This window comes from Notechis scutatus, chromosome 4 (genome assembly GCF_049901735.1).
Source record: "Notechis scutatus isolate UNSWTSFEM ecotype Mainland chromosome 4, rNotScu1.2, whole genome shotgun sequence".
Lineage (NCBI taxonomy): Eukaryota > Metazoa > Chordata > Lepidosauria > Squamata > Elapidae > Notechis > Notechis scutatus.
This window is the reverse complement of record NC_142012.1, coordinates 65,749,509-65,765,845: the sequence shown is the minus strand read 5'-3', so window position 1 is coordinate 65,765,845 and position 16,337 is coordinate 65,749,509. Positions and strand designations below refer to the sequence as shown.

Here is a 16,337-nt window from a genome sequence, read left to right as displayed (position 1 = left end):
ACTTTTTAAAAAAAACATTTGATTTTTTTTTTAAGCAGAAGCATTTGATGCACCAAATTCCATGCCAACAGTGACATTGGCTTGCCTTCTTCCAATTCCAGCATCAGTCCTGATATGCTTTTTCTTGTCTTACAGCCAGTTCCGTTTCTTAGCAATTTATCTCTCTTGACCTCCATCATCTCAACACACGCTAATGGCCCTCTATTACTTCCTCATAAAATGGAATGCCACACCCAGAACACCGTAGAAGTTGCTTCTGGGATGCAATTGTGTAACTTGAAGGATAAATATGGCTGGAAACACCTGACTCACAGTTTTCTTCCCAGGTAAACATCTTTAACCTAATCCTAATATATATATCTGCATTTTTGTGTTCATCTAGGCGGGTACTTATTCTTCTATTGGTATGTCCAATGTATGTGGCAGGGCATGATGCACAGGGGACTTCATATATGCCTTGGTTTTCCAGGTCAATTTTATCTTTGGGGTTTCTTAGGATGGCTGCTATTTTTCTGTCTGTTTTGAAGGCAGTTTTGATGTGATGCCTGTGCAGTAGGGCAGGACACCTGTTCCATAGGTCTGTTCATCTTCTAGGTCTCCATTATGTCTCAGTGTGTTTTTGTGGATCAAGCCAGCGATTTTGCTTTTGTGGAAGCTGTTGGTTGTCAGTACTTTAGTCAGGTGCATAGTTCAGTCTTTATGTGTGTCTTGTCTGCCAGGTGTTTGGTTCTGGCAATTAGTGTTTTGGCCACAGAGTTTATCTGTGCTGGGTGGTGGTGGGATTGGGCGTTGAGGTAGCGGTTGGTGTGTGTTTTCTTCTGGTATATGGTGTGTCCTAGTGTGCCATCTGTTTTTTTGTAGATTAGTACATCTAGGAATGGTAGTTGTTTGTTTCCGTTTCCATGGTGAATTTGATTTTGGGGTGTGTGCTGTTTAGGTGTGTTAGGAAATTTAGGTTTTCTTTTCCATGGGGCCAAATCACAAATGTGTCATCAATGTATCTTAACCATAGTTTGGGTTTGTGGGTGGCATTGGCTAGGGCTCTGGATTCGAATTCTTCCATGAACAGGTTTGCAGTGACAGGTGACAGTGGTGATCCCATAGGGGCTCCTTCAATTTGCTTGTATCTTTGTCCTTTGTATATGAAATATGTGTTGGTTAAGCAGTGTTCTGTTAGTTCCATGAGGTGTTTAGCTGGTTGGTATTTATTTTTGATGATTTCAAGAGTTTCTTTTATCGGGACTTGAGTGAATAGTGAAACCACATCGAAACTTACAAGCAGATCTTCTTGTTCCACGTGTAGATCTTTGATCATTTCCAAGAGGTGGTATGAGTTTTGTACATGTGAAGCTGCTGCTTCAGCATGGGGCTGTAGCTGCTTTGTTAAGTGTTTAGTTAGGTTTTGTAGTGGTGCTCCTCTGGAGCTGACTATGGGTCTGAGAGGTATGCCTTCTTTGTGTATTTTTGTGAGGCCGTATAGTTTGGGGCATCTGGAAGATTTTTCTCTTGGGATGATCGTCTGTTGGATCTCTTTGCTCATGTGGCTGGTTATAATTTTCTTTTTGGTTATTTTTTCCAGATATGTGGTTGGGTCCGTGTTTATGGGTTTGTATGTGGAGTCTTGGAGTAGGTCTGTCAATTTTGTTTCGTAGTCTTTTCTATCCATTACTACTGTGGCATTACCTTTATCTGCTGGAAGTATGATTATGCTGCTGTCGTTCCTTAAGGCTTGCAGGGCTTTTAGTTCCTCTTTGTGCAAGTTGCTTTTGGGTGGTTTGCTTGTGCATAGGATGTTAGTGACTTGGTGTCGTATTCTATCAGCTTCATCTGTATTTAAATTAGTTAGGCTGGATTCCACTCCACATATGATGGATTCTGTGGGGATTTTTTGGGGTGCTATAGCATAATTGAATCCTTTGGTTAGGACATCTGTTTCTGTTTTGGTGAGTTCTCCATTGGAAACATTGTATACTAATTGTTTCAGGTGTTGTTGTGAGTTGTTGGGGGCTTTCTTGTCATGTTCTAATTTCTTTAGTTTCTTCAGGAGTTTGTCATTTTTGTAAGTGGTTTCAGTTTCAGCTCTCCAAGTTGTAAGTTGTTTTATCTTGTCCCAAAGTAGAGGGTGGATTTTGTTGCTCAATTCCAAGTGTAGAATTAGGAGATCTTTGTTTAACTGATCTAGTTGGAATCTCTTTCTGTGGAGCTCGTTCCTGAGTAGAGCCATTTCAGTTCTTTTCAGGATGCAGTAAAAAAGCTGGAACACACTTCCTCACTAGTCCAACACATGAAAACCACAGGTCATAGCATCAACTTCAATGGCACCAAAACCCTAGCCACTATAGAAAACCCCAGCTACAGAATTATCAGAGAAGCCATAGAGATTGAAAAAAGACCTGAAAGCATGAATAGAAGAGATGACTCCACCAGACTGTCAATTATCTGGAAGCCTGCACTCTCAAACAAAAAAAATCTCCACACCACAAGCCAGCCAAACACCTGGGCACAAACAGACTCCTCCTGATACCTCCAGCTCAAACACACCCCAACCAGGCACCCAGATGAAACCTAGCTTCCTAATAAATGATAGCCGTTCATTTACTCGGAGCCAAGCCGCACTAAAAGCCTCCAATACAGGAAACACAATGTTGCCAGCCAATCAAGAAAAAAAAGCTACAAAACAGACAGAAGATATTAGAAACACCAATCAAACAGAACACAGCAAACTCCAAGACCAATAAAAACAGACCAAGACTCCCAACCAATCAGAATGAAGAAAAAAAACAATTCTGGCACAGCAGTAGGCTAGCCCCAAATTTAAAACAGAAATGGCTGTGAAAGTCTGACTCACAGATGAACACAATACAGAAGCCTGATGATGGCAGATGAGATTCTGCCAAAACGTTGCTACAACTTTAAAAGCACAACTATAATGACGTGGGAAAATACCTGAACATAGCTGAATACCATATATATATATATATATATATATATATATATATATATATATATATATATATATATATATATATATATATATAACACACACACACACACACACACACACACACACACACACACACACACATACATACATACATGTAGGAATTCCAGTAAAAAAAAAAGCCTTTGCTTGTCTGTCTGTCTGTCTGTCAAATTTATTTGCTGCCTATCTCATGGTTCAAGGTGACTCTAAGCAAGCTTACTTATCAAACTACAGTATGCATTACAATCACGAAAACACATAATTCAGCAGGTCAGCTCCTGACGTTTGACTGTGTTATACAGTTCAAGAAAGGATGCTTTCAAGGCAGATACTCTTGAATTTTTAAGAACTTTAGACTGTGGCTCATTAATGTAAAAGCCCTAAATAAACACATTTCATAGTTTAAGATGAATCAAGGGGCATCCTTTGTTCTTTCTACTTTATGGCTGCTCCTCAAGTCAAATACTCATTTTAAAATCTAGTCCGTCTCCGAAATAATACATTTAAACTCAAGTCTCCTTTTTAAAAATAAAAAAAACGCACCTTGCTGCCACAAAAGACACAGCTTTAGCACTTTGCAAGCTAGTTGATCAGGACTGGGGGTAGGGAAGAATTGAGGGCCCACAATTCTTTTTTTTTGGGGTGGGGGCTGGTTGTCTTAAGCCTTGCCTTTCAGTGCCAAACAAAAGACAGGACTTTCCATCACTCCCCTGCCTCGTTTGCATACGGGACAGAGATGGGCCAAACAGCAAAAGCATAAACAGCTGCAAATGGCAGGAGGAGGAGGAGGAGGAAACCAGTAGCCAGGAGAGGGAGGGAGGGAGGGAGGGAGGAGGGGGGCATGTATTTATTCTTCCTGGACTGAATCGGGAAGGAAGTTTGGATCATTGCTGGGGGGGTGAGGGATCTCCAGCTCCACACAGGTTTTCCTTCCTGTTGTTTGCTTAGGGAATTGAAGGAGGGAGTGATAAAAGAAAGAGGCAGGGGCAGGGCCGCGGGGGACCCAGGAGGAGGAGGAGGAGGAGAGAGGAGGAGGAAGAGGCACTGACCACAACCAGTAGCCTTGCCTCCCCGCGGTCATTAACCTTGCTGGGGAAGGCAAAGAAGCTCCTGTCATTCAGAGAATGCGAGCCACGCCAAGAGAAACAGACCACTGCAAGCGGCTCCTTGGCTGAGAAGCGGGCTTCAAAGGAGCGTGCGCCCCATCCACCGACATGAGATTCCCGCAGCTCCTTTTCAGCTGGGTTTTGCTGCTGACGGGGCTCCTTCTGGTCAACGGACAGAGGCCAGGTAAAGACTTGGGGGTGCAAGGTGGGGGAGTGGGGTTTCTTGCCTGGCTTCTCCCCCCTCCCCCCGGTCAACGGGAGAATAAGCGGAGGTCGTAGCCGGTGCTTCTTTCTCCTCCTGTCCACTTCTGCTTGCTTTTTTTTGTGTGTGCGCGTGTGTGTTTTTGGCTGATTGCAAATTTTAGCAACCGTCCCGAGCATCTGGGCTCTTATACCTGCGCGTACCTGCCTGGTGGAGGGGTTGTTTTTTTTTAAGGTACGAGAGGTTAGATTGGCTCAGGCTGGTTAATTTTTGCCTCCTTGTCCAAATGAAACTCGCCCTAAGAACTGGGTTTAGATCCTTGCTCATCTTTCAAACTCGGTTGCTATCTTATTAAAATGGAGCTTTGAACGAAAATACCTTAGTTTCCATTAATGGCAATGTACATTAAGTGATTTTTTTTTCTGACAGGAACCTTTAAGGGAACGTATACAAATGTTCATCTTTTCTTTTTCAAGTGTCTTGCAAGTTTTTCTAATATTGATGAGAAATTACCTGTGTTCTTCCATATAATATCTCCCAGGACTGCTTCCTAGGGTGGCTTAACTCTATTAGGCTGGCCAATATCAGTTGAGAAGTGACTTGGTTTGAGCCTTTCGTTTTATTTTATTTTATTTTATTTTATTGCTTATCCAAATTCACTCTCTTGATTTCTATTGCTCTCAACTCAACAAAGCAATTAGTAATAATAATAATAATAATAATAATAATAATAATAATAATAATAATAATAATAATAAAACAACCAGCAAAGGTAATATGGTTCAGATATATGGATTGTCTGACAGAATAAGCTAGCTCTCTCAGCTGACTTTCCAGCTTTTTTTCAAAAAATCAACAGTCAATTGACTTTTCAGAGGGGAGTTTTAACAATCCTACAGCACTGAGTCTGGCGTGGTCTCATGAACTCTAAATAAAAACCCTTGAGGTTGCAGGGAGACACAATGCCAGCTGGTGACAACTTACATTTCCAGTTCTCTTTGGCTGAAAGCAGCAACGAGGCTGGAACTGGGGGTCAGGGAAAGGATATTTAACTATTATTACTACCACACCCCATATCATGCACACATTAAAAGTATTCCACTGTAGGCAAACCAAGTTTGTTTGTTTGTTTTCCTACAGAAAAAGCAGAGCCATATATGCATATTCTTTTAAGATCGCTCCCCATAGATCTGATGAAGTGGTCTGTGCTCCATCGAATATTAAGTAGTGGTAGCTGTAAATGATTATGGGATGTTACAAAACTTTTCCCTGTTTTTCAAAGGACCATATTATTCATAAGTTATTTGGTAGTCTGATCCAACAAAATAGTTCTCTTAATGTGCAAGAGGAGAAAAAAGAGCGCTTTAGTCTATTTATGTATGCATGTGTGTGTGGAGAGCAGATAGATAGATAGATAGATAGATAGATAGATAGATAGATAGATAGATAGATACAACTATAGACATTCACCTGTCACCTATATCACTGCACCTGTAACTGTCCAGAGGGTTGAAGAATTATAACAGTGGCTCTCTTGCTGTCCTCAGAATGCAATAAAAAAGGTAAGATGGCAGCCACAACAATGCAATAGAAGCTCTGCCTATTTTTTTTTAAGAGTTATCACATGCCTTGCAGGCACTCTAGATACAGGGCCAAGCTACAAAGACCAGAGTAGAAACAAACATGGTGTGGATTCATGTTCTACATGGTGTTGGATCAAATTGCCCCATTATTTGTATAGCTCAGCTAGCATTTGAAGAATGCTTGATTATGGTGCGATAGAATTATTCTTGGCTTAATTTCAAGCCTAGAAAAATATCAAAAAGTTCAAGCAATTGTTCATGCATCCCTATATCCTTGAAAGTACAGTATGTTCAATGGCTTTAGGAAAACTATTGCAGTTGGATCGAAGCTTTTCTTTGAATAACATGGCACAACAGGCAGCAGCACCTAAAGATGTTGGCCAAATTGCTAACAAGTGGCTAGTCCATTGGAAGGAAGACCACCAGGAAATCCCAGGTATAATTTATCATAAGAAATGGCAAAATATTTTCATATGCCAAACGGAAAAAAAAACATAACTGTATAGTCAAAAGGAGTAAGGTTTTCCTAAGAGGAACTTTAATTAATTATATAAAGATAAGGAAACATTTTAATTACACAATTCTCTTGAAAGAGGAGAAGTTAGTAGCTTATGAGCATCCAGGCAAAACTGGGCATATTTCTGTCTTCATACAAGATTTTTAGCACTTTGCAATGGATTTTGCTTTCCGCATTCATTGGCTCACCAGCATTTCTTAATTATTTTTCCTAAATGTTCAGATATGCTTTGCATGTGTTGGAAAAAAAACCCTCTGAGGCAGACCATTATTAAGAGGGGGCTGAAGCAGAAAGAATGAACAACTATCTACTCATTGCTTTTCCAACTGTGAACAACTGTCTGTTCAATGCTTTTCCAACTGCATTGAGATGAGAAGCTGTTCATGCCTTAGGATATAATCCAACATTTCTCATTCTGGACCTTTCCAGCATACATTAGATTTTGTCTCCTGTCATCCACAGACAGAATACTGGCTGAGATTAATAGAATTTCAGTCTAACACTCTGGGAAGGGATCAAACTGGGAAAGCTTGAAGTTTAGAACCTAAGCCAAAACAATTAGCAGGCTTAATCCATTTATATTTTCAAAAAATATTTGAATTTATTTTACACAGTGTTGTTTTTTTCATTCATGCAATAAAACCAAAGAACACAATCCAGCCACACATGCATCCTCTAAAGATAATCCCATTGTCTTATGCTGGCTGTTTACTCTTTAAAGTTTTAGTTATACATCTTGTACAAATTATGTGGGAGTTGAAACACCATGGGACATACATCCAGGCGTTAATTATACAATAAGGCTGCTTGCTGTCTCATGTTTTTAAACAGCCGGTGGATTTATACATTATACTAGTCTTAACCAATGGTTTTATTATATGCAAGTATTTATAAAACATACACATGCACACCCATACTTTTGAAAGGGGAGTTTTGCTAGAGATAGCCTATTATCTTAACAGGAAATTTGTCTTTGGGCTTGGAACAAGCAGACATATTCTATGTTCCTTCTAAAATACTTCTGATAGCAAGCTGAAGTCACGACTGCTTATACCTTGTATTAATCCTAATATCACAATACTGACATCTCAATATTCTCTTTCCTGTCTTCCAGCTAACTTGGCCAACAGACGGAAACTACACAGACATCACTGTTCCCACAGGAGATGCATGCCCCTTCATTCCAGAGTGCCCTTCCCTTGAGGTATTTCCCAAGGCTGGGACTAAATTTAGACAAGGAACAATCAACACCATGTGGTAATGAAACCAGGTGCCTTTAGGGTGCAGCCATCAAAAGTTGCTCCTCTCTCACGTTGCCACTTGGAAGGACTGGGTGGCTGGCTGGGTCAGCAGAATATTCCTCTTTGCAAATTACGTTTTCTGTTTTCAAAACTTTTGTGTGTACGGGTTGTGGGGGGAGGACATATTTGATTGACCCCAAACCACAAACAATTTCCTTTGGGCTGCTCCCATTGTGTTTTTATTTGCTCTGAAAATAGAGTAAGGAAGAAGGAGTACTGGGGGTAGGGTGGGGATGGGAATAAACTAAAGGGAGGAACAAAACAATAAAAGTACTTGTTTTATGTGAACCCCTGGGCATGGTTCCAAATGATTGAGTAGCACTGGGCTCTCTGTCAATTATTTCACTCTCTGAAGCTGTACAGAGAAAGAGACTTATTCGAAACCCTGCTGAAGCTTTCTTCTCACCAAAGGCCAATATTTTCTCTTCCAATGAAACTACAACTATCTCATCCCCTGTTAATGCTGAAATACAAATTTCTCACATACTGGTTCATATGAGATTTTTAAATAATAGCATTGGTTTACATGGATATTGGACAAATGTTTGATTCCTGTCCGCTTAGAGCAGAATTTGTATGTAACCATGTACAGATGAAATGCTACCCTGTTTCTCCAACAATACGGCCTCCCCCAATAGGAAGTCCCAGCATGTTTTATAGGCATGAAATGAAATTAAGCCCCTCCCCCCAAATTAAGGCCTATATTAAAACATGCAAAATGGGGGGGAATGGCGGGGGGGCTTGCCGTTAGGAAGTACTTTTGTTGCACACCCGGATATGGTGCTGCCTGTGTTGACCCCGATACGAAGTGCCCCACCAACGCCGAGGTCAACATCCAAGCTGTCGCTGCCCGCCCGCCCGAAGATGCAAGGGGAAGGAATTAAGTCACCCCCGAAAAGATGACCTAGCCATTTTTTCGGGGCTCAAAAAAAAAGACCCGGCCTTATTATATGAGAAACACGGTAGCTTCAGGCCATACAAATATAGCAGCCAATATTTCTAGCTACGTACTTCATACAATCTCTGCAGTTTTAAAGGTCAACCTTATTAAATAATGTTTCTAAACAGATAGTAAATGGAAAATCAAAGGCAGGAGTAAATTTCTTTGCCTACTTGGTCAAGGGAATTGTATTTGGAGTTCGCTGTATCTGTCATGTATTGTTCCCACAGTTTTGGAAACAATAAATTTTGGGGTGGAAAGCCTTATTTAAAATCTTCTCTTAAATCACTAAAGGAATCTTTATTCCTGGAATGCACCGGTGTTAACAAGCTAAGTAGTAAACTAATATTGTACTAGTTATTGAATGGCAATTTAACACATGAACATGTTATTTAACAAATCATGCAAAACAATATTGATGCTTCTTTTTATCCACTTCCTAGAGTTGTTATTTTCCCTAATTGTGTCCAAAGGCCTCAACACATGGACCATGTTAATGAAAATACTGTTATAGCAAGTCCTTCGTTTAATTATTTTCCTTATACTAGATTGTCAAAACAAAGTGACATTTATTTTTTTAAAGACCAGGAATCTTTGCTCTGTAGGTCTAAGCTCCCAGTCATTATGCTGATCATAAGGGATGTTGAAATTTGAAGTTCAGGAACATCTGGATCATTACAGATTTTAGTTCCCAAAAAGCCAAAATTTGCTGATGCTCATCTATTCAACGTTTCAATTTTATGACAATGTCAGTAAGACTGAAACTATAGATCTGGATATGGCTATGAATTTAGCTAAGCGGTAGTTAAATTTAATGTCTAATCTAAGTCCCCAGAATAGACCTACATTTAATTTAGGTGTCAACTCTTTGTGTCCCGTGACAGCCATTCATGAGGCATTTTGTTCAGAGAGGTCACTGGCAAAAGCTGTTGCCATGAGGACCTAGGAGCACTTTAAATTTTAGATTGCATTCCAGCAATGTGTAAGGCTAAACTCATGAACCCAGTTGGGGTCCTGCAGCTTAAATAATGGGAAGTGCAAAGAAGCAGGACTGCATTCTGTGACAGCATATATAAATGCAAACAGTCCAGAAGGATAGAATTAGGACATACTAGAGCAAGGATCAAAAGAATGCTAAGCTCTTTTCTCAAAGAAGCATCCCATTTACAGATGAATAAAACATGTGGTCAAACACTTTGCATCCAGAAACTTCTTTTGTTCCATGTAGGCAACTACACAGCCTTTGATACTCTAGCTGTAATAAACAATTTTTTTAAAAAAATTACAGGGGTTGTAATCCTTGTCATTTCTCCTAAAGGCTCTTTAGAACCAGTAAGACCCACCTCTGAGTAGTTTTAAGTGGTTTTAAGTTATCTTTAAAGGAATGTTTGCTTTTTCTAGGCACTTAAAGCCAAACAAAAACCAAGCACTGAATTTAGCCAGTGCCTCTTACTCCTTTGAATCCTGTCTATCACAGGGTTGGGAGAAAATGGCATAGAAGAAACCTTTGCTCTGGTACCCCCCGAGTACATATGTGAGTTTACATGGTTTGTTTGTTCATTTTTGTTTTTTTCCTCATTTATTTGCATTGCAGAATTAGCGAATCGCTTTTCTGCCTTAGAATGGCAGCAAAATGATTCAAAACAACTTTAGCTCCTAGGTGTCATCTACCAGTTGTTGTATGGATTATTGAAGCCCAGATCTGGTAAAGCTGCTTCTTGTATCATACTGGTTCAATAGCAAGTAATCTGGGGTACTACAGAAGTTGCTGAACTACATTTTGTAGCAGCTCCAGCCAGGGTTGTCCATGATGAAGAAACTGATTCTACTCTTAAGTCCAGGGTTTGTTCATTGAGAAAAATCACTGTGAGATCACAAAACATGCTATGCCATCAATGTTTCACTAGCCCTACCCAAGCAGGTCAGATAATTGATTCACTTTTTGTATACCCTATTAACTGATACAATATAAATGTTTAGATTAAGGCAGGCAGGGGATATTTCTTCTGTTCCAAAGCAAACCCCAGTGGGAGCTTTTCCCATAAGGAAGTAAAACATAAATACCTTATTAAACAAATAATAATAATTTATCATATGTAAATGTTTGTTCATCATGTCCCATAGTAGGAATAAGACATATATTTCAAAGCTGTCCATTACTTTTTCCATGATCCAGTTTAGTTAGACCATTAGAGTTTAAATGATAGGAGATCAAACAAAGCAATTAGGGTTTAGGCTTATTTTAGGGTTAAATTCAACTCGTGGCAGATTAGGAGACTGGTGGTGTCAGCAGAAGAATATCTAGCCAAAGGAATTACATGTCTGTTCACTCACCACATAAAATGTAGTCACATTGTGGAATTTTGATGGAAGGAGAAGCCTTGGGCTATTCCGCAAAAGTGATTCAATCATCTCTTTCCTGCACATCCAGCACTTCCTGAAGTCCTTAATGTGCATTGAAATATAATGCATGTGAGTTACTGTTGAAGACCTGGGTGATAAAAATGCACTTAGATGATTTCTCCCTCTTCCCTACACACCCATTTATAGAACAGCTATTTGTAAAACTGAAAGCTATTTTGTAGCTAGTTCCATTTATGGAGCTGCTTGCTTGTAACAAGAGGCAGGCAGCGGAAGCACATGCTCTTAACTATCACTTTGTATGTGGTACATCAACTGAAGGAAGGATTTAATAGAGTCAGTGTTTCTAATTTATTTCTAAACTTTCTAGGTTGTAAACCAGGGAAAGGCAGCCTTAGATTCTACAGCTAGTTATGGCTTGATCCCTGTTTTGGTGGGTCTAGGATAACTTGCTGCAGTCAACTCACCACAGCCAACTCACTGTAGCCAACTTTGCTGTGGGACAAGAGTAACACTAATACTAAATGGTGGGTTCAAATCATTAAAGAATGCAAAGGAGGGACAAAATGAAATGCGAAGGACAAAAATTAAACTAATTTCTTGATTATTTTAAATAACTAAATTGAATTGTTGAGCTGTCCCATGGCAAGTTGGCCATGATGAGTTGTCTGTGGCCAGTTGTCGCAATCCATGGTTTGGTAGCCCTTGGATTCTCTCATTGAAATTCCAAGATGTAACTAAACCATATACAGCAAGGAGATGAGTTGAATTTGGAATCACTTGTAGACCCTAGAACAGAAAATAATAGGAGCTGTAGAAGTCCTATAGTCCAACTCTGTGCCCATGGCAGGAGATCGTATACCATTCCAGACAAATAGTTGTCCAGTCTCATCTTGAAACTACACCTACACAAGTTCTAGAGGCAAACTATTCTACTGATTAATTGTTGTCACTATCAGGGAATTTCTCCTTAGTTCTAGGTTAGATCTCTCTTTAATTAAGTTGTTTAATTAAATTGGTGTTGTTTTTTTTTAAATTCGTATTATAGACATACAACATTCACAAAATCTGGTTATATGGTTTGAAACTGATCATTCGGGTGTTAAGGCTATTATAGCAAAGTTTCCCAGTTCCCAGCCTAGAGTGCTCTAGCTGCATTGAGACTGCAACACTCACACTGGCTGGGTTGTAGCTGAGTATAACTGTCAGGAATCAAAAGGGAAGGCCATAACATACATTTAAAGTTGGTTATTAAGAGAATTAATATACGTTTAAGGTGTCCCACTTCCAATGACAGTTCATGTAGTTCTGGGCTATATTTCTTATTAACTACTTAGAAATAAAAGGGATGCAATGGGAGTTTTGGAGGAAGGAAGATGTTACATGTCTACATAAAAGTTATTGAGACTGAATCTAATTTAGACTAGTTTAATAATAAGGAACATCTTTTTAGTGTACTTTGATCATTTTCTGTCTAAGGAAAATATTTAAGATTTAATGAGGGGAAAAAACCCAGTTGAGCTCTAATGTATTCAGTTATTGCACTGGCCTAATTTTAAGAATTTAGATGTTTCTCTGGTAGACATTTTTACTACAGCAGATTTATCACATGTCTTAAAATCCTGATCTGCAGTCTAATGTAAATAGATTCCCTTCTGTTCCTTAACAAGGAACTGAAATCCAATAAATTATATTTTTACCAAACCACCGTATACCTGCCATCCTATATTTTCTCTATATGCTTATACATATAATGTAAAATGCTTATTGGACAGGAAGATCAACACAATCCCACTGATTCCACTGGAGCATCCTTTATGATGTTTTTTTTTCCTATGAAGTTCATTACATTAGCATTATATAATACCAGATTATTATATTTTATTTTGTATAGGATTAAGAATTTCCTGGGATGGAAATTGTCAATATTTCAAAAAATGCATAAAGTAAGTAGTAGTATAATTCAGAAAGATTATGTACAAGTGCATATGAAACAAGATTCAGCAGACACAGAAAAACACATTCACCATTCATGTTTTCCACCCTCTGACTGCAATAGACTGTAGCATGGCAGAAAAGGACGGAGAAAGCACATCTGCATGTAAAAAATGCCATTTTTGTTTGTTGTTTGGGTTTTAAAAATGGGTTCTGAGTTTCAGGTGGCTAAAATTTATTCTAAGCATTGTACATCAGAGCACCAAAAGGTCCTGTAATCATTTTCTCCATTTTACCCAGTTCTTTTATTAAATCATGGAATTCCCACTGGAGAATAAAGTTGTACGTAATTGTGTAGAGGCAATTTAGATGGCCATAAATAAAGAACATATTTCTTGTAAGGATAAATCTGCAGTATGGGGGTTTTTTACAGAGAGGAAATTAAGCCGGAGCAGAAGTGACAAGATGTTAGAACCGCAGAGGGTTCCAAATGCATCTTTTCTTCCCGACAAACAAGCAAAGTCTTTTGGACATATTGCAATTTACATGTTTATTCAGTATTACCCTTCCATGGCTCTCTCTTCAGAGTAGCTAGACTTGAAGGCTCCTCTTGAGCATCCACAAAAAGAAAATTCTGTTTGACTAGAGTACCAATTTAACTACTGGCTAAACATACAGAGGCAAATGTATCCTGTTTGCTTGGTTTTAATCACCTGGTCCAAGGAAACAGGTGGATCACAGCTCCTCTATATTCCCATAGGAATCAGCTTTCCAGATGGTAGTACATTTGAGTGACAACTTTTTTCTCTTATCTATTTTTTTTCTCCTCAACAATGAGCTGCATAACACAAGGTTGTGCAAAGCACACCTTAAAACAATTAAATGGGGTAACATCTAATCTCACATCTATTTCCAGCACAATATTTCCCCAAACATTTTCAAACAAGCAGATTTGGTAGAATATCCCAATATCCCAACTGAACTTTCTTTTATTTCTCATTCAAGAAGCTTCTTCAATTCTGAACCGAAGAAGCTTCTTGGATGAGAAATGGGGGGGAGGAATCCTTTTGAAAAAAAAAACACCTTTGGGACAACCATGACCTGGATAACTGTGAATCTCTATGGATGATTTAGTAAGGTACTTAGTGGTGAATCTATTCTACGGACAATAAAACTATTTTTTTCCATGACCAGAACTAAATCAACCTATTAGGATTTTGCAAAATAAAATAAAAAAATTGAATGGGTCCCATATACCAGCTTTTTGTCTGAATTTCATGTAACTTGCCAGCTGCTATGTGTAAAATTTGAAGCTTCAGAGTGATTTTGCAGTGCAGGCTCTGAACATTTTAATGTTGCATTTGCTCATGGTGTTTTCTAGTTCTGCTATAGTCCAAGAAACTCCGTTCTACGTTCCCCATATTTTATATTGATTCACTGTATTACTGAGTTTCTGTTTTGAAAAGGAGGGAAGAATTACCCCCTGCAAATCTACAAACAAATGTTGTTTCCCTGAAGTATGCCTTCCTCGATTATTTATTAACATGATCTGACTATACTGGCAGTTGCATACATTTAATGTTAGTATTTGTATGGACCATCTCGGTATGCCAATTTTCAATCAAGTTTGGTTCTTTCTTTTCTATAGTTTCTTCAAAATGCTGAGAAAAAGAAATAAGCACAGAAGTCCAGATGACATTTTGATAATGGCATAGTTATAATCTACAGAGATATCCCATAAGCCATCATCAGGAAACAGAGAAATCCTTGAGAAAACTGTTGGACCAGATTTTCCTGGAGCTTGGGGATTCGGAAGAAACAATTATCAACCAAAAGATCTTATCTAGAAGCACTGGAGAAGCATCCGTTCAGTATACTCACCACTTTTCTTGGCATGTCAACATAGCAATCTAATAGCCAGAAAGCAAACATTGCAATGTTCGACAAATTATGTCCTTGTAAAAGCCTTTGCTGTATTTAGTGTTTCTTACTTGTGTATCTTTTAACACTCTTATAAAAAATATGCAAGAATGAAATTAGTATTTGATAAACAGTATGATTGCTTAAAGCCACATTTAATTAGTTTCACTATTGGTTGGAGACCAGGTGGCTTTTTTGTTTTTTTTCTATTGTGTTCAAAAATTTCTCAGGCCAGCATTCTTTGGTATCTCGGCCTACCATCCCTGAATTTCCAACCACAACATGTCAACAAGTGCCAGGTTAGATAATCTGGCTATTTTTGAAAGGGGAAATTCTCAAATATTAACTAAAATTAACTGAAAAAGCTTACAAGCATGTTTGAACCTTAAAAATCACTTACACCAGTGGAAATGCACTGTGTGATAATAAGGCTTTGTGTGATCAGATACTTAACAGATCAATATTGTAATGTATATCTTGCCATAGTTCTTGATACATTTGTAGCAATTTTAACACTACAATCAATTTAGATCATGTATTGTGATTCAATAATTTCTTAAAGCATGTTTGTAACTGTATATGTTGTACAAAATGTATTTCAAATAGTACTGTCACATTAAATATTCATGTATCTTTTCACATTTTTGTATGCTGTACATTGAAATGATCCACTTTCACAGAGACGTGAAATCTTTGCTTCATTTATTTTTAATTTACACAAGGGATCAATATAAACAGTAATGATATATCTACCTAAGTAAAATATATATTAAACCATTGTTTTTTAAAATGTTAAGCCAAAACTATTACTAGAATTTAATCAGATAATGGCACATTAAAGAAATTGTAATTTCCAGTTCTTGCAGAATAAGAATTATACATCTTACTTTGGAGAGAACTACTGAAATTAAAGATCAATATTTTTAAATATCAGTGTGTTACCTTGTGTTCCTATTATAATAATTTCTCTGGATGTTAAACAGAATTTATATTCTGATTAGATTAAGTGAAATAAAATAGTTTACAAATAAAGAATAAAATTGAGAACTAAGATCTGAAAATGTATAATCTTCTATAGATCTGTTCAAAAATGCAAACCTTATTCCCAGATAAATGAGTACAAGTATTAGTATGCACAAAATATTTTTTAAAATATTTTTTGCAAGATTTTGAAAATAATTATTAAAGCTTCAAATAAGTCAAAGGGATACATTTTTAAGTGTGCAAATAATTAAACATCAATCAAAGGCATTTCAAATATATAGGTTCCTTCAAAAGTAAGTAAGAGTGAGGAAACATAAAATACTTTGAAGTCCTTTAGGGAAAAATAGGCATCAAATACTTAAGTGATATGTGAAATGCCTTAGCCTTTATGTTGTTTCAAAACCTAAGATAGTTGCCACAAAGGATTTCCTTCTTCCTACAAAACCATTTTTCCAAGCAAGGAATATTTATATATAGTTTAAAAAAAAAACATCTTACATGACTT

The 16,337-nt window shown here is 37.9% G+C and overlaps 1 protein-coding gene across 5 annotated transcripts; it reads left to right on the top strand.

Annotated features, from left to right (window-relative positions):
• The first annotated feature begins 3,852 nt into the window (after positions 1–3,852).
• Positions 3,853–15,902, top strand: APELA (apelin receptor early endogenous ligand). 5 transcript variants are annotated; one of them, XR_015749295.1, is made up of 5 exons: positions 3,853–4,273; positions 6,179–6,310; positions 7,506–7,595; positions 12,888–12,939; positions 14,577–15,902. XR_015749295.1 is itself a non-coding variant. In XM_087963647.1 (4 exons), exons 1-3 carry the CDS (start codon positions 4,198–4,200, stop codon positions 7,592–7,594), a joined length of 297 nt encoding a protein of 98 aa, XP_087819773.1. In that variant the 5' UTR covers positions 3,853–4,197; the 3' UTR covers position 7,595; positions 14,577–15,902. The 5 variants fall into 5 exon arrangements, 2 of the variants coding, with proteins under 2 accessions (XP_087819773.1, XP_026545012.1); XR_015749296.1 differs by having other exon boundaries at positions 7,506–7,648; XM_087963647.1 differs by lacking the exon at positions 12,888–12,939.
• Positions 15,903–16,337: the final 435 nt, after the last annotated feature.

Bases quoted from the DNA above. Each gene is read 5' to 3' on its own strand.
- APELA (XM_087963647.1), top strand. From the start codon at position 4,198: ATGAGATTCCCGCAGCTCCTTTTCAGCTGGGTTTTGCTGCTGACGGGG. The intron at 4,274-6,178 runs GTAAAGACTTGG...CAATGGCTTTAG, and splicing joins GGTCAACGGACAGAGGCCAG to GAAAACTATTGCAGTTGGAT. The intron at 6,311-7,505 runs GTATAATTTATC...CCTGTCTTCCAG, and splicing joins AGACCACCAGGAAATCCCAG to CTAACTTGGCCAACAGACGG.